We start from the raw sequence: 18,092 nt of genomic DNA on the forward strand, positions 1-18,092 counted from the left end.
ATTCTTAGCAATTGTTAAATCATCTTTATGTAGTAATGGTGCCCTCACAACTGTGAGGTTCTTCACTGTGTTAAGGTATGTTACATTCATTTGATTTATACTGACCAGTTTGTAAACTGGACTAGCTGCATTTGGGCATTGTGAGTGACAATAATGAAGTTTAAAGCTCCTTTTAGTCTTGACTTAGTCATAAGACAGAGCGACTTTAGAAACTTTTCCTACTGTGAGTTGTATCTCCTTGTTCTCTAAATATGGGGCTTTAATTTGTTGTGGTTTTTTTTTTTTTTAAATTGTTTTCAGTTCTGACTCGGTTCATGACTACAAGAGATTAAAAGATTAAAAAATCCGACATATGTCCGGAAAAGTGTGGGTGGAATAGCAGCAGGAAACTTGCAAGTTAGCTCAGTCATCTTGAAACTTTTATCTTTCGTTTTGATAATAGAATATAAGTCATTCTGGAGTGCTAGTAGGACTGATTGTAATACGCTTCTGTTAATGGAAAGAGTCAATGTATGCAAGCGGGCAGGAATGTTTCCACTTTCATGTAGTAATGTTTCACAAAAGAACTTCAGCTTAACTGCTTAAAAAACCCCAAAATAAGTAATTTTAAATAGATGTAAATACATGTCAGTTGACAAGTTTTCTTCAGTTTTATTTGTGAAAACTAATGCTTGAACACAGCTCCAAGATAATTTATGGTGAATTATTTCCTACACTTAATAAAATCACATAAGTACTAATGAGAGTTCCTGCACTTGTTCTTTGCCATTTCTGGATCAGGGAAGCTTTCAGGTATTTTCTTAGGAAGCAAAAGGGAGCAGGTGTTTTCTTAAGAAGAGTGAGAAAAGAAAGCTGTCTACATTCAACATAGGGATGAGGAATAGAGAATTGTGAGTGACATTTCTTTCCAGTAAAGAAGTGCTTAGAGATATTTTTTCCTTAATAGAAACCTAGTTTGAAATTGAAAAAACAAACAAACAAAAAAACCCAAACCAAAACAAAAAAACGAAACGGGTTTGTGTCTTATAATGCTCTCTCCATTGGGCCCAAGACCTTGAATAACTAAATAATTTTGAATTTTTTGTCTCTTTCACACAGGCAATCTCTTCTGCACTGCAAAGTGAAAACCAGGCTTGAGAGTAGGCTTGAGCAGCCCAGGCTCCATGGCTTGTGTATTTTCTATCCCTCTCGCTGGCTGTAAAATGCCTTTTAGTTACCGAGCATCTGCACTGTGCTGAGGAGAGGTAGGCTCAGGATATGTGATGAATTGACACTATTATCTGTCAGCTCTCGAAAAGGAAAGCAGGTGTGAAATTTGCCTTTTAGCTTATTCGTGAGTAAAATATTAGAAAGTGGTACATGGTATTGCTCTAACTGAGCAGCAACAGTGCTCAGTGGAAGAGCAGTATCTAGGTTTCCAGAGGTGCCTGTCTCGAGAATAAGCCAGTAAATCTGCATCACCACACTATCCCACAATAGAGCAAGGCATATGTGCTGCAATCTGCACGAGGGTAGACTGCCCAGAGCAACGTTAGTATTACAGCAACAGAGTTAAATGCAGAAATAACCTAGTACCTGGAGCAGGAAGTCGCATAATGCATCAGAAATACGATGCTGCTGGTGTCGACATTAAAAAATAAGTAGGATGATTTAATATATCAGCCCAATCTAAATCAATGAATCATATTTGGATCTGAAAATGCTGTGTCTTCCCTGGACGATCTTTATGTTTTACAGTAGATACATCAGTCACTATGTACACTATGCTCATGGTAGTGAGCCAAAACCAAGTTTAATAACTAAGTCTACTAGGAATCTTACAAACCATAAGGAAAACTTTATACAAGTTATATACAAACTGAAGATAAAATATCATTCCCAACTATTAGTCTGTTATAAATTAGAAAATTTGAAATATTTATATATTCTCTAGTAACTGTACAGCTTGTCTACAAACTGTCAGAATAATATAGATATATGTACAAGTATTTGCAAATAGGGTTGACATTACATGCTTCTTCAACTGTGGGTAGGCTGTCAGCAAGGTATGAAATATGAAAATTGTGTGATTTTTGCCTCCATGTATGTACATAAATACATTCCCATATGTACAAAGACCCATAAAGACTAACAAGGCCATTCCAAAACCTGGAACATAACCATCTGTAGTAAATTCTTCTTAAGGTATATGGATGTATCCTTCTGTCTTCATGCTCATCGCTGCGTCTGCATTCAACTTCTGTAAGTTATGTTGTGTTGCTGGAGAATATTATATTTGGAAAATTAAAACTAAAATTTTGTTTCTGTTGGAATCTGTAGGAAATAAAAGGAAATAAATGTCACCCTCTGTAAGGAACAGCCAGGATAGTTGCCCTCTGGTGAGTGACATGTAAGAATTTGCTCCTCTAAAGCATTTGTGTGGGAAGACTGTGGTCTGACATTTTTTTCCTTATGGGGTTGCTGTGTGCTGGATACTGCCCTTCTCTGCATGATGAAAGGCTGTGTGTGTCCCTTTCCATCCCTGGCTCCAGACTCCCCTTCTGCCTGTGACATTTAGATACATGGGACTGATGCTGACATCTCCACCACGTGGATGTGCTACTGGTGAGCTCCTCATGGGGGAACCGTGGTGGACAGGCGAGGAGACCAGGTGAGAGCCTGGTGAGATGGTCTTCACCTACCTTCCCCCTGCAGGCTCTCAGTGTGCAAGGCAAGGCATGTGAGCAGAGCCCCACGCCTCTTACTCCTGTAAGGCTTTACCTTAAGTCCAATCCCATCAATAAGCTGTCTGGATGCTTTCTGCCCTTGGCTGACACAAGAGCTCAGGGGATGAAGACGCTTTTGTTATCTGACCTAGCAGTTCCCGTGAGAGGCTTTTGGGGCTGCATTCCCTACGGTTGGAGTGCCACTACTGGAGACAGGAGCCTTACCGTGCTTTCCCGGCTGCGCAGTCCATTGCTGAGGGTGATGATACAGTTGTTGCTGCTACCCTTCTCCTGCAATGAACAGAAGAAGTGGTGGGTTAGGAAACAGATTGCTGCTTTTTCTCTTTTTTTTCCTTTTTCAAACTGAAGAAGGTCTTGCTTTTAAATCTCTGGAATGTGCTTGGGAAGTTGACCTGGAAGGAAGGAAGCTCTCGCTTGTCAGCCCTTTATGCCCCCTGCCAGGTCTCCAGGTCAATGTGGAAGAGCTGGGCCAGTTCAGCTAAGTGGGATTCTACAGTTTCCCAGTGAGTATCATTCTGGGTTTGGTACTTTTAAATGGATTTAACATAGGCGGGTCCTTTCTTGCTCTTGATTTAGGAACACTCCCAGATAGGCCAACACCAAATTTGTCTGTACTAATTTATCTGCATTACTTCAGCATGCCTTTTGAAGACAGGCAGGCCTGGGAAGCCTGCATTTAAGCAGCATCAAGTCTGCCTTGCAAGAGCCGCTGCAGCATATGCAGCAATCCCGTGCCAGATGGGTGATGACAGAGGACTGACGATGGATGGGCCGGTACTTGGAGGTGCTGGGATTTCATCCCCTTATCACACTCTTCCCAAGGAGGTGACTTCGAGTGAAGTCCATGGCCAGGCCAGTCTCCAGTGGGAATTACTCACTCCTTTCACTGGTGGTTTGCCAGGCACCTGGGCCAGGGACCACTCAACTCTCCAAACCTATTGAAGACTAGCTGAGTTTTAATCGTCAACTTTCTAGATATAGAGACAGTGTAGGGCACACAGCTAGCTATGCAGGGCACTGCTGGGTGCTTGTGAGTAGTGTAAAGGCACTAAAGTAGCAAACGATAAAAACTGTAGTGTTACCTCAGCAAGTTTTAATTTGGGGGAGCTGGCTATGTCCTTCTTCAGCAAAATGTGTAAAACCGCATCATGAATGGTAAGGAAAAACATGGATGGCTTAATCTCCTCATCAAAAAATGCACATCTCTCCAGTTTGTCCAGGAAGCCCTCTGTGGGGGAACAAAATCAAAGCACAAAGTGACCTGCAGGCTTTGAAAATTAAGACATAGTGTATCCTAAGCATGTCCATGGAGCAAGCACAGGAATTTCTGATATACTGCACTGTTTTATTTATTAGAGCAGATGGGTTCCTCTTTACTGATGTGGAGAGGGTGGGATATAAAAGCCCATCAGTACTGTCCTGCTCAATAGCAGGCAGAATGTAATTTGAGCCCCGTTTCTTAATTCATGCCTAAGCCAGGCTGCCCGTTAGCAGGTCTCGTAGCCCAGAGCTGTACAGCACAGCAGCGGCCATAGGTAAAACAAGTTGTCATGCATGGTCCCAGCCCGGTGGGGACAACATGGGAGGGATGACACCTCTGCTCAGATCAATCTGTTTGCTATCCAAGCCTGGAAGGTAAAACTGGGGTGATCCTCCCCAGCTATGCTCAGTGGTGGACGGGGAAGGCAGTGGGACAAGGCATCCATGGTGATGCTGACGGAAAGGGAAGTACTCACCATGTGCCCCTGCGATGTAAATGTCGATGTTGATCCGGACAAATTCTTTCAAAGTCTGTTAAGCCGGAAAGATGCACCATTTAGATACTGCTATTTTTGCTGATGACAGCCATTATGGTGATTAGCCACAGCAAATACACAAACCACTTTAATATATTTCAGCTCTATGACAGTAAGCAGCTCTAAACTCAAACTCTGCTGCACCTAGAGGCAGGATGGTCTCTCACATGGCTGCAGACAGGGATGAACGATCCTTTTGAAAATGGGCAGTATTAAATAAATTTAGCCCATGGTGAAAAAGATATTCTTTCACAAACTGTATGGTTTTATTATACCTACTTGACACATGGTGAAACTAAGGCCCCAAAAGCTTCTGGGGAGCTTTTTATAACTGGGAATTTGAGCGGAACTACAGGTCCCACTGACATGGCAGGTGTTTAGTTCCTATGAAAATACATTTACAAACCCTATGTGGCTCTAGATAGTTAACTTTAGCTATGGCTGTTTGAAAATATTGTTCTTATTGCTTTGTTCAACGTCATCCGGGGAGGTGAGAGCAGGAGCAGAAATGAAACTCCAATGCTCTGACTCCCAGCCCAGTGTTTAAAGCTGTATTTCATATGTACATTTCTGTAAAGCTTTCCAAAATCTTACTGGGTGAAGAAAGGGTGCCACAGCCAACACTCTAATTCCAAGAAAATTTAGATGGATTATTTAATCCATTTCCTAAACAGTTTCTATGGAAAATGTACATTAAAATTCACATAAACTCAAAGGTTGCCACTGACTTTCCAGTCCATATATGAATGCATTTAAGAAGCAGGCTAGAATCACAGAATGGTTTGGGTTGGAAAGGACCTTTAAAGATCATCTAGTTCCAAACCCCCTGCCGTGGGCAGGGACACCTTCCACTAGACCAGGTTGCTCAAAGCCCCATCCAGCCTAGCCTTGAACACTTTCAGGGATGTGGAACAACTCTGTGCAACCTGTTCCAGTGTCTCACCACCCTCATTGTAAAGAATTTCTTCCTTACATCTAATCTAAATCTACCCTCTTTCAGTTTAAACCCATTGCCTTGTCCTTTCACTACAGGCCTTGGTAAAAATCCTCGCTCCATCTTTCTTATAAGCTGCCTTTGAGTATGGAAAGGCTGCAATAAGGTCTCCTCAGAGCCTTCTCTTCTCCAGGTAGAACAACCTCAAATCTCTCAAGCCTTTTGTGATAGGAGAGGTGTTCCAGCCCTCTGATCATTTTCATGGCCCTCCTCTGGACCAGCTTTAAAAGGTCCATGTCTTTCTTGTGCTGGGGCCCTAGAGCTGAACGCAGTACTCCAGGTGGGGTTTCATGAGAGTGGAGTAGAGGGGCAGAATCACCTCCCTCGACCTTCTTGCCGTGGTTCTTTTGATGCAGCCCAGGGTACGATTGGCTCTCTGGGCTGCAAGCACACATTGACGGCTCATGTCCAATTTTTTGTCCACCAGTACCCCAAAGTCCATCTCTTCAAGGCTGCTCTCAATTCATACCCCAGCCTGTATTGATACTGGGGATTGGCCTGGTGCAGGTGCAGGACCTTGCACTGGGCCTTGTTGAACTTCCTGAGGTTCACATTGTCCCACTCCTCAAGCCTGTCAAGGTGCCATCCCTTCCCTCAAGCATATCCCTCAAGTGTAACTGCATGCATATGTTTTTCTTTCATATAGTCACTGTTTATCTTTTACCTTTTGGAGGACTCTCATGGCAGAAAAATCAAGGAAGGACACTGATGAGAAATCCAGAACGATGCTGTGGATGTTGACCTGGGGCACAATGATGCCGGGGGGGAGGTCAGCGCCCCAGTTGATCTGAATGGGCAAGTCTGTCATGTTGGTGGGCTGGTCCAGCTCCTCTATCCTGTTGTTGTCTAATTCTTCATCTGACTCATGTGTATAGTTAGTCATGCAAATCAAGCCTTTCTGTGTTGATAGAGAAAAGTAATATATTACATATATATATAATATATACATAATTAATACTTCTTTTTAAGACCCAGCCAGGGTAGTAGTGCATCTTACACAAGGGCAAGAATGGTGGCAATGCAAAGCTGATGTACCTGTGAGCTGGAGCAGGACCCACCTGCACTTTACACTAGAAAAACCTCTGTCTCTTCCTTGTCTGGAGGAGTCTGGAAATGTTGGCTTTCCTCTCAACAATCATTTAATCATCACAATCAGTTAACGATGGCTTTTTATTTTTCCCTGAAGTCAATTGTCAGTTGCGCTTTGATTCAGTGATTTTGGAACAAGTCAAGAAAAAGCATGCAGGATTTGGGCTGGAAGGAAACCAGCTTTATCCTACCATTAATGCAGCATGAACATTGCCTCTGTGGGATCTGATACTGCCATTTGATGCCAAACAAAGCTTCAGTGGACACATACAAGCTCTGCCCATGGTAAAGCTGTAGGTCTCTAATTGTGAGAGCCATTTAAAATCTTATTTTTGAAATGTGTTTATGTCATGAAGTTGCAACTTGGGGAATAGTATATCTAATTAGGACAGGAGACTGTGAGGCACTTCTTTGCCATGTCAAGCCAGGGAGCTGGTTGCTTAATCCCTCCCAGATGGAGTTGCCTTACATACGGGTGTCACTTGCAGCTCTCCTTTCTTCAGCATCTTTCTGATCTTCCTCAGAGCTTTATTGCGTTTCCTCAGGACTCTCAGTGGGTTGAAGCCAACCTGCAGAAACAGCACTTTGAATAATTAAAAAAAAAACAACCAGTGACACCAGGGGAAGGACACAGTATCTCATGCAGGTTTTCTTTACAGTCATGATGAGCATAGTTTGGACTTGATGTTGCCTATCAGTTCAAGCAAGGGCTCTTTTTCTTGGTTGGAAAGATGTCTACGGGTACGACTACAAACCAGGCAGGCCCATCTCTACTAGCCTTAGGACACCAGCATGGACAGCATTATAGCAGTGACAATGCTGTAGCACAGGCCAGTAACTCCAGCAAGCTGGTACAGTGCTGGCTAGCCCAGAGTGTGTCCTATTCATCCTCATTATGAGACAGCCACCCAGGTGACTGAGATTAGAGAGCTCACAGGTTGTATCTGCTCTGTGCCACTTGACTGCAGTGTGGGTTGTATACACATTGTTTTGTTTCCTTGAAGAAGAAAACCAAAGTTGATCACGTTGGCTGCGTATGTCTCTTGAATCTCTTAGCTGGTTTTAACAAAATTAGATGGCAGATAAATTAGGCTAATAAGGGTTACGAAAATACTAAATTCCTGCAAGTCTTCTGCTTCATCTATCTAGCGGGTGGAGGAGAGAGGCGTCAGAAGTACCCGTATTTGTAAAGAGAGTGGTGTGAGCTTTCTTCTAAAGGACTTAAAATGTGTATATACATTGTTATCGTGTAAGTTCAGCATGAGTCAGGCTGTTCTCTTTCTCAGAGGTGTGTACGTACATGTGGGATTATAGTAGTGGCAACAATATTTGAATAATTCATGAAAAATTAATCTTTGAACTGTGGGCTGACTGCATATATAGTAATTATTGGGAAATTGTATTCACCTTAATGTGTCATGCAATGCATATGTTCAGAACGACAGCCCCAGACACTTACAGCAGTGATGAGTTTCTCTCTGAAGAATTCAATATTAGCGAAGAAGATAGGAGACGAGCATCTGAAAATCTTCACTCCCTCTGGCTCATAGATCTGTACAATGAAGCAAAAGTGTTAGTAACGTCTGCTGTAGAAACACAAATGCAGCAGATAATAAAAGAAACATGAGTTTTCTTACATCAGTGTAATCCTTCCTGTTCCTGTAGATGTTACTTCTCCCAACATTAGCCAAAACAGTGCAGCTTGGACTGTGAACAAACACACACACACAGTTATTTGTACCCCATACTGAAACCTGGCGGAAGGGAAGGATCAGAGAAGGCAACCTCAGCTGTGCTGGTAGACTGAAGTGGGACCCCACATCCAAGGGTTTCCCCCCGTAAATTATTTTTCCATACACGGTTGCTGGACAGACCAAGGCATAGGGTTGTTGGCCTTGTCTGTACCAGGGGGGGAGTTAATTTATAACAGGAGGCCCTGAGATATCTTATCATCGCATCCAACAAGTACTTACATCTGGGAGCGGATCACCACGGTCAGCAGCTGGAATGCCACAGCAGTTGCTAGACCAATATCCAGGCCAAGAAAAATGGCAGCTAAGAAAGTCACCACCCATATAATCTGTAACAAGCAAGTGGATGGCAGTGGTTACGAGCATGTTAAGGACCTGGGTTGTGAGCCCAGGGTGGGAGCAGCAACAGATCTCAGATCTGGTCCAGGCTGTCTGTCTGCCTTTGGTGAGCGGTTTCATATTTCCTAGGGCTTTTTTTTTTTTTTTGTAAAACAGGGCCAGACTCACCAACTAGCACCAGGGACCGTTTCTAGGGATGACAATTTCTATACAATAAAGGCTTAAAATAATATAGGTGTGGATCTTCTGCAGGTGATTCACTAAATGCTCAATAAAAATCCAGCAGAAAGGCAAGGTTACAAGTAAATCGGGATCCTGGTAAAGCTGAGAGTTGTAAATGTGCAAATGTAGGTGCTGTGAATGTAAGTGACTGATAAGCATTAATAACTAGATAATACTGAATATTTTTTAGCCACAGATCTCAAAGCATTTTCATGTGGTAAATAACTGTTTGGTAGCTGGGAAACCTGAGGCCTGGAACCATTTGGGAACACAAGGAACTGGCCAATGAGAAAGGTAAGAGCCTAAATTTTCTGGATGTTAGAGGTAACCAGTCCTGCCCTCCAGCCACAAGCTTTACCATTTGGAGTAAACCCTTCAAGCCGTGGTCGTCACTTGTTTTTTGCTGTGTAACTTTCATCTAACATGCTGTGTGAGTGTGAGAAAGTGTCCCTGAATGCATAACCAATGCAGTAGGTATTTAGACATTTTCTGTAACTGCCTTCTGTATTTGACCTTATATAATTAACTGTATAATTTTGATGAAATAGATGAAAATGAATTTAGGAGAGAGAATCGGCTCAAAATAGGTGGGACAAAATGGAAAACAGGAGCAAAGGGTATACAAGTAAAAAAAGCATGCCACTGTTGTACTTTCCATTCAGTGAAGTAAGGCAGGTTAGGAAAAAAGATAACCTGTAAGCCAATTTGCATAATAGATGACTTTTCCAGAGTGCTTCACTCCTGAATGCTTGTGGGACTCAACTTACACAGTCATACTTGTCCTTTCTCCACAGGATGCCTACTTCCTTGAACTGCATGAGCATTCCTTTCAAGTTGCCAAGAGCCAAAGATGCAAGGACTGACTGTTAAAAAGACCAAAATACATGCTGAATTTTAAAGCAAGCAAAGCAAATATTGAACATTAAGACTTAAAAGATAATAAAAATAGGGCCAAAGCACAGCTGAAAGGCCAGGGAGCTCCTCTCAGTGTTTTGCTGCTGCTGGAACCTCCCTAGCCATGGTGCAGCACAGGCGTCTGACTTGAGGCTGCAAATCCCACTTATTTTTGGCACCTAAAAGCTGGTGCTGTGGTGTTTGGTGTTTGGGCACTTGCATTCACTTTGAGGGACCAGAGGTAGTGGTCCTGTCTGTGATGATCTGGGAAGAAGAACCAAGCTTTGCAAAACCCTGTTGGCTCTCACTGAAGCCTACAAACAGTCCCAGTGGCTCCTAGACAAGTCCTGTCTTTGACAAGCAGGAATAAGTGCTAGGTGAAACCAGTGAATACCTTCTGTAATGGTGCCAGGAGAAACCCAATGGCCAAGATCACAATCAAGACGATGACAGCTGAGATAATACCAGCAATCTGCGTCAGAGAAAAATTCCACCATGAATAAGTGCCTGCAGGCATTATGGTCAGCTAGGAAAAAAGAGAGCTTTCTTGCAGTAAATGCCATCATGGTCTGTTGTCTTCTATACCTGTGTTTTGCCTCCTGTGCTCTCCTGCACACCGGATCTTGACAGAGCAGTGCTGGAGGCAAATCCTTTGAATGATCCACCAACTATATTACTCAGCCCAAAAGCAATTAGTTCCTGAAATAAAAACAAAAGAGATTGTTCTTAAAAGGTGGTTCATGACAGTTATTTACAAGGCAAAGCATTCCTAAAATGACTTATTTCCCACTGACAAATACACTGTATTGATTTCTGTGTTACATGCCTACCTGGTTGCCATCTACTGGGTAGTCATGTTTGATAGAATACACTTTAGCCACAGAGAAGGCTACTGCAAACCCAACGATTGCAATGGAAATGCTGTCGCCGATACACTTTTGGAGGACACCTACATCAGGTGCAACAGGTGCTTGAAATCTGAAAGACAGAAAACTCAACTCATTAAGGATATGCCTAAGGAGACAAGTTGTCAAGCAAGCAAGCAAGCAAGCAGTGGTCCAGCTCATACCAAGCACTTTGAAGAGATGCAACACAGAATTCCAGGTCTGAACCCTATAAAAGTTTGGGGAATCTTTAATCAAGACAGGGACTCTGTTTATCTGCTCAGCTTGTGTTTCAGCAGGTTCTCATTTACTTGGCCAGGACCAGCCACAGTGTTTTTTGTCTGAGGTGCATGCACAGTTCTGCCTTCTAGTTACGCTTGGATGTAAGATCTGACATGGCACTGAGGCCCTTGCACAGGCAATTTGTACACAGAAGGATTTCACTTAATTACAACAACAACAAAAAAAATCCCAGTGTGATTAATTGAAGCACTTTAGACAGCTAAACAAATATTTACTAAGTCAGGTAATGTTGACTAGTCTTTCAGGATATCTATCTCCTAGATGCTTTAGCTTTACCATTTCCTGCTTCTTTGATCAGGGTCTTTTGCAGATCCTGGGGAGAATTCCTCTCTGGGCTTTTCTTTTTTTTTTTTTCCCTTCCTTTCTTTTTTTTTTCCAGTGAACTGAAGTCTGAAGAGTGGAGACTCTTGAGCAGAAATAGCCGTTCCTCTGCAAACTTCATTCACTAGCGCCCCTGGGGCTACAAGAGGCAATCGAGCGTGCCCCAGTGAGTAAATGGCTGCAGTCTGCTGTCCTAGTAAATGTCTTCCTCCCTCTTTTTAACTTAATGTGTGCCTATTAATTCTTTATGCCAAAATCTGGCATAGCTGGATGTACTTTATATATGGATATATACACTATATGTGGATATATACTCTCTATATGGATATGAGCAGACGTTGAGGCCTCCGAAGGATAATAGTGCCTGCAGAGATGCTGGCGGAGGGTCATGGGACCAGGTAGGAGAGCTGTGCAGTGTCCTCGTGGCTTCCCAGGGCTGGTGGTGGCTGCTGAACCATGTGTGTACTTTGAGAGAAATGGAGGGGTTCAGGAGTGAGTAGCTCAGTAAGGGACAAACACCAACCTCCTGCTCAACAACTGTCTTGGAAAATGAAGCATGCAATTATTTCAAGTCAGAGTGTACTCTTTGTGGAGTAGGAGATGTGCTTTAGTGAGTAACTTTTACCTATTAAAAGTGTGTCCTGATATTGTTGAGAGCAAAATGTTTATTTACCTACTGAAAGAAGATGAAGCAGATTATTTTAATAAGAAACATAGCTGAACTGATTTAACACTGAAAAGGTAGAGAGAACATTTTGCTCCACTGGTGAATTTTAAGTAAATCACTTACCCTTCCTCTAGTTTTCCGACAACAGCTACATTAAATTTTTCTTCAAAGTTAACGAAATAGGAAATCAATGCTGCTAAGACTGTCTGAAAGATAATAAACCCCACCTCCATTAGGCACATTCAAGCAAGAGTGTGAAGAAACCATTAAAACCCATTACCTTCCCTCTCCCACATGCCCTCCAGTTTCATCACTAGTAGCAGAATTATGCCCCAAGTCTGCACATCCCTTTGCTGTTCAGATGTTATTCCTGAACCACCTTACGGGTATGGGTTTACATTCATAGATCACACAGAGTATGTATGAGACTATCTCACTAACAACAGAGAACATCCCACCCAGTAAACCACGTGTTTTCTAGCAAGATGCTGTAATAACTCTGGGGGAAAACAAGCACTACTTTCATCTATAGCAACATCCTCCAGGAGCTTGCTGCCAGTGCGAGGCTTCCTCCACCCCACTGCTACTCAGGGTGGGGAAAACCCTCTGCTGCTGGATGGCAAAACTGTTTCGTGCTTGGCCATGGATGACCGGGACTTCAGTGGCTCCTTGCAGGTGTGGTGCAGAGGTGCCCCAGCTGTGGGACTGCAGCTGGCTGGTGTCAGAGCCAATTTTGTCCCAGGAAAAAATTCATAGTTTATAACACCTTACTCACTACAGATATATTCAGCTAAGAACAGCTAAGTAGAGGTAAAACATCTAGTAGAGGTAAAACATCTCACAATAGCTCATGAACACTGTCAATTTTTCCTTATAGGTAAAATGATAAACCATCCTTTAAAGCAGAACAGGAGAAGAAATAGTTAAAACTGCTTCCTGTGTCACTACAGTGATGGAGCAATTGCAAAATCAAAGAAAAGTAACTGTTACCACAAGGAGTTCAATCGGGATGGGAGTTGGTAACTTTGCTTTGTATCGATCGTTCATTTCTTTCACCACGAACACGATAAGCAAGACAACAATGGATGTGACAAGGTCAGCAATGTTTGTTTCTGTGATCTGGGTGAAAACGCTCTCCAGAGTCTGCAAAATCGGAAAGAAACATGCGGTGCTTTAGAAATAGTAGTGCCCTAGCACAGTAACACTGTCCCTTCCAGAAGGGCCTGCATTGGAATTGCTCTAAGGATTACGATGGTTGGGATTTATTCCCTGTGGCATGATATGGGTTGCAAGCCCCAATGAATGTGCATGTGCATCATCCAAATGATGAAAGCAGCCATGAAAGACCCCTTCCACTGGCCCTCGGCCCTCTCTCCCTGGCTTCCCTTTTCAGGAGGGTCGGAGCAACATGGGAGTGTGCGCGATCGGAAATGCGAGCAATGGGAATTACTGAGCAGGTGCCTCTCTCTGCTCCTTCTTCCTGTCCTTCTTCTTCCATTCTCATCCAACAGCCCTCACGGAGTCATATCCAAATTAAATATATATAATATCAGTCCAGTAAAAATTAATAATTAAATGCTTGAGGCAAAGTTGAATGTTTAATTAAAATATCCCAACACACAATAGAAAATATTATCTAATTAGCCCAACAAGGTGTAACTTGGTGTTTGGTAATAAATTTAAAGATTGGTCATATACTAATAACACATTTCTTATATTTTTCTCTTGTGTTTCCTCCCGCTTGGCTGTTTTTATGCTGAGTTCTGTTCTTACTGCCTTGTGATATATGGTCAGATATACATCACAGGTTTCAATAGATTATCAAATAGCGAACACTTAGCACTTACATAGATGATGCCAAATGGTTTATTAAATCCAGGGACAGGTAGTTGAAGCATGAATTTCAGCTGAGATACCACAACATGGATAGCCGCTGCAGTCGTGAAACCGCTGATTAATGATTGTGATAGATAAATAACGATGAATCCAAACTGAAGAATTCCCAGAAGCAACTGAAATGCAAAATGACCATACATCAGTGTGATTCATTCGTGCTTTTAAGCAATCTCTGTGACAAAGAGAACCATATTAATGGGAACAAAGATTTTAACTTAATCCCATACATCTAGGGATTAAGGAAAATACTGTCACCAAACTTGCAATAAAAGTTGAGACTTAGCAACAGGGGCATAAGACTAGTAAGAGTAATTGCTAGAGTAGTTAAAAACTATTCATTTTATTTTATAGCTAAAATAAACCTCCCTAGTCTCAGGGTTTTCAGTACCCATATTTTTACATCGTACCAGTGTTTCATGAAGCACAAACATACTAATACGTTAGGAAGGAAGGAACTATAGGAATTCTCTGTTAGGAAGGAAGGAGAAATTATTGTTTGGGGTTTTTTTAAAGACAAATCCAAATACTTTACTATTATGAGATAGAGTTTTTATTCCCCTTGCTGCATCTGCATCATTCACATCACTCTCACAACTACTTTTTTCCTATCCAGCAGATAGTTTTTTGCTGTAGATGAGGTGCACCCGTGTGGGCTGTGGGCTCAGGTCTGGGCGAGGGATTTCACAGCATGAATCAGTGGCTGACCACTGGAGGGAGGGGAATGTCTCCTAATTTGTGAGCCAAGGTCAGTTGCATGGGAAGGGGAAGAGAATTACTTTGGTGACTACACCAGGGGAAAACAAAGGGGAAGGCCAGTCCACCATCCCTGTATTCATGTGCGTGCATATAGATGTGTGCAGGCACACACATATATGTTTACCAACCTGAAAAACCCCAGAAAGGAAGGTTACAGATGCAGCCACCATCACCCTCTCTTCATTTATTGCTGAGATATTTGTGGAAGTGCCATTTCCAGCGCTGTCATCGGGGACCAGCCTGACAACAGCTCCTCCCACCATCAGGCTCAGGACGGGGAAGGGTCCTGAGCAGTACAAGGTGTTCGTTAGAGACCCGAAGGGACAGCACGTACTTCTTCACCAGTAAGGAGGGCAGAAGGTGTGCCTGAACTTACCCACTGAGATATGCCTGGATGTGCCAAAGACAAAATAGACCAGGACAGGGAAAAATGCCGCATAGAGTCCATAGCCGGGTGGCACATTCACCAGCAATGCAAAGGCGAGACCTGTGAGGACAGAGGCGCAGGGAAGGTGACATGCGTGTTGCAGGCTGAAGCCCGCAGTGCCTTGGCACCTGGCCTAGCAGGCTGTGTCGGAGCACACGGCTCCTGGAGGTACCTTGCAGGACGGCCACCAGCCCCGTGTTGATGCCGGAGACAATGTCACTCAGGATCCACTCCCTGAAGCGGTACGCTGGCAGCCACGAGACGATGGGAAACAAACCCAAAGCAATTTTTTTGACCCTTTGTGGGGAGCAGCTGTAAAGACACAAGAGGACAGAGCTCTGCCGGTGGACAGCTCGGCTGAGTTGCGGCCTGTCTTTGGAGGGAAAACGAAGGGGGAAGGATTCAGGTCCAGGCTGCCAGAGGTCAAAATCTCACCCAGACACAGCCCTGATCAACCTGCTCTGCCAGCTGTGCTTCAAGGAGGACCCTCTAGCCTCCAGAGGTCCCTTCCAACCAAAATAATCATAGAATCATGGAATGGTTTGGGTTGGAAGGTGCCTTTAAAGATCATCTGCTAGTCCAATCCCCCTGCCGTGGGCAGGGACACCTTCCACTAGACCAGGTTGCTCAAAGCCCCATCCAACCTGGCCTTGAACACTTCCAGGGATGGGGCATCCACAGCCTCTCTGGGCAACCTGTTCCAGTGTCTCACCACCCTCACAGTGAAGAACTTCTTCCTTACATCTAATCTAAACCTACCTTCTTTCACTTTAAAGCCATTGCCCCTTGTCCTATCACTACAGGCCCTATTAAAAAAATCTGTCCCTATCTTTCTTATAAGCCCCCTTTAAGTATTGAAAGGCTGCAGTAAGGTCTTCCTGGAGTCTGTGCTGCCAAGTGCCCAGGAAAAGAGAAGCTGTCTGGCCTACAACTGTAGGAAGAATTTTAAGGGTAATAGCAGCTAAAATTCTTTAGAAAAATCTGACATTGCATTTGGTTAATGAGTTTTCATTTGCTTTGTTGGAATCTGAGGTGGAATTTGTCAGGATGGAGTTCATGCTGTCCAAGAGCAGCAGTTCGGGCTGTTTCTTAGATCCATATTTTTAAAAAAATGAAAAATCTCCTTACCAGAAATATAGTTTCAGATGATCCCAAAAGGTTTTATGGTATCTGTGCAATTTCTCATGCTCTTCATTGAACAAATTCTCCGAGTACACAGGTCTGGCTACAATATAGTGGTTGCCCACAGGTTCAACCATTTCTCCTGAAATGTCAGCCGAGGACGGCAACTTGTGTGTGCTTCTCTCTGGCCTTAGTCACTTAAAAACCTGAAATGAAGAACAGGGTTAGCTCCTTATGTACTGTCGGGCGGGTAGCCGTAGCATAGATGAGTGAACTCCAAACTGAGCGTTACCACCTTTGAAGATCAAAAGAAAGATTGTTGAGACACCTGCCTCACTTTGCCAAGGTGATCTCCTGCCCTCCTCCTCCTCCCACTGCAAGGCAGTGTTTTGCTGGCGCATGAAGCATTTATTTCTAAAGATGCAGCCAAAAAGTGGACAAGATGGATTTCGAGTTAATTTATCACCAAGTCAGCCATCTACAACCAAAAACTACCTCCCTCAAGGGAGACTAATTTTTTGAAGAACAAACAAGCGGATCCCAAGCTGTTTCTCTTTGTGGCACCGCTGGGAGCTCACTAAAACCCACTGACAGGTGAGGAGAAAGGCAGACCCAAGGCAGGGCTCAGCCGTCCTCTCTTGGACTCAGAGACAGGGCTGAATCTTTCAGCTTGGGTCTGCATGACAAGGAGGTTAAGCTCAGCAGTAAAAAAGCACGGTACTGCTACTTGTTAAGTTATTTGTAAGATTTATTTCCACAGGTTGTCTGGACTGCTTCTCCTCTGTTTCATGCTCACAAACAGTTTTTGCAATGTCTGGCCTAAATACTATTTTCTGCCTTGTCCCAACCCACATTTGCATGTCTGTGCTGAATAGAAATGGTCCTCAGTCACTCCAGAAATGACCCCTGAAGCCCACATTACACATGAGAAGATTCAAGATTCATTTCAGTCAATACCACTGGGTATTTTGCAGGAATTAATTGATGTAATCACTGTGCTGCCTACCGTGCTGTTACGTTTCTCTGTATGCCTCACATTCTTCCCACATTAAATTCACCTAAATAAATGTAATATCTAAAAATATTTCTCTCTGCTGCAGCCACCATTAAATGTTTAATACTAGTCCGAGACAGGAGCAGTGGAACTTGCTCTTGGTAGCTGCAGTTGAACTTGATGAACATTGTAGGGCCCTTCCAACTGGAACTAATCTATCCTATTCTATTGTCTTTTGACTCAGAGATGAAGATGTACTGTAGGAAGCGAGAAGTCTTTTGTGATACTGATAATCGAGCATTTTTCTTCATTTTCTCTCCCTTAGTCAAATGCTCCTTAGCGTCTACGTGCTTGCTGGTGGTCTCGTGACAGATGCCCGACCAACACTAGTTCCTTGTCCAGGTCTGTCACCTGGCTCTCACTGAAATAGCCTACATGCATTTCTAATTCAGACTTGTGTGTACTCAATATTTGGAGATATCACAGGACAGATTTTAAAGTGGCACAAAGCAGTTTGCACAGTTATGAACAGATTGAAAGCTTTTTGTCTATGACAATACTGGCATTAAAATGTGAATCCTATCCTGAATCTTTGCTACAGCTTAGGGCCCGTTATTGACCTATTTCAAATTATTAGCTTTTAGGTTCCTCCTAGTTCATTCTGGGGAAATTTATGGATGTGTAAAAGTCCAGATAATGTCAGATGAACCTCTTAGACATGCTGGTTTTGTTGATATACTATTTTTCCACAAAAGATTCACTATTTTGGCAATGAGTTCTACATTATTACTATCTGTTTTAACATAAAAAAAAATTAGATCTGTAATATTTTCCAAAAACTGGTGGGTAATTATTCTAACAGACTAATACTCAAAATCTAAGCTCATTCACCACCCTGATTCAAAGTCAGC

General features: G+C 43.0%; 1 protein-coding gene across 1 annotated transcript; it reads right to left on the reverse strand.

Annotated features, from left to right (window-relative positions):
* Positions 1 to 312: 312 nt before the first annotated feature.
* Positions 313 to 16,364, reverse strand: SLC26A3 (solute carrier family 26 member 3). The gene is made up of 20 exons (XM_069802331.1): positions 16,194 to 16,364; positions 15,238 to 15,377; positions 15,015 to 15,125; positions 14,767 to 14,924; positions 13,834 to 13,998; positions 12,977 to 13,129; positions 12,110 to 12,192; positions 10,642 to 10,789; positions 10,397 to 10,510; positions 10,206 to 10,283; positions 9,685 to 9,780; positions 8,579 to 8,685; positions 8,243 to 8,312; positions 8,065 to 8,157; positions 7,079 to 7,174; positions 6,181 to 6,414; positions 4,463 to 4,517; positions 3,809 to 3,954; positions 2,931 to 2,996; positions 313 to 318 (listed from the first exon to the last, which is right to left on the reverse strand). Exons 1-20 carry the CDS (start codon positions 16,322 to 16,324, stop codon positions 313 to 315), a joined length of 2,250 nt encoding a protein of 749 aa, XP_069658432.1. The 5' UTR covers positions 16,325 to 16,364.
* Positions 16,365 to 18,092: the final 1,728 nt, after the last annotated feature.

This window comes from Haliaeetus albicilla, chromosome 14 (assembly GCF_947461875.1).
Source record: "Haliaeetus albicilla chromosome 14, bHalAlb1.1, whole genome shotgun sequence".
NCBI lineage: Eukaryota > Metazoa > Chordata > Aves > Accipitriformes > Accipitridae > Haliaeetus > Haliaeetus albicilla.

Excerpts from the sequence above, each read along its gene's own strand:
- SLC26A3 (XM_069802331.1), bottom strand. The coding sequence starts at position 16,324 with ATGGTTGAACCTGTGGGCAACCACTATATTGTAGCCAGACCTGTGTAC. Across the intron at positions 10,284-10,396 it reads GCACAGGAGGCAAAACACAG|ATTGCTGGTATTATCTCAGC; the intron begins GTATAGAAGACA and ends TCTCTGACGCAG. Across the intron at positions 8,313-8,578 it reads GTGGTGATCCGCTCCCAGAT|TCCAAGCTGCACTGTTTTGG; the intron begins GTAAGTACTTGT and ends GTTTGTTCACAG.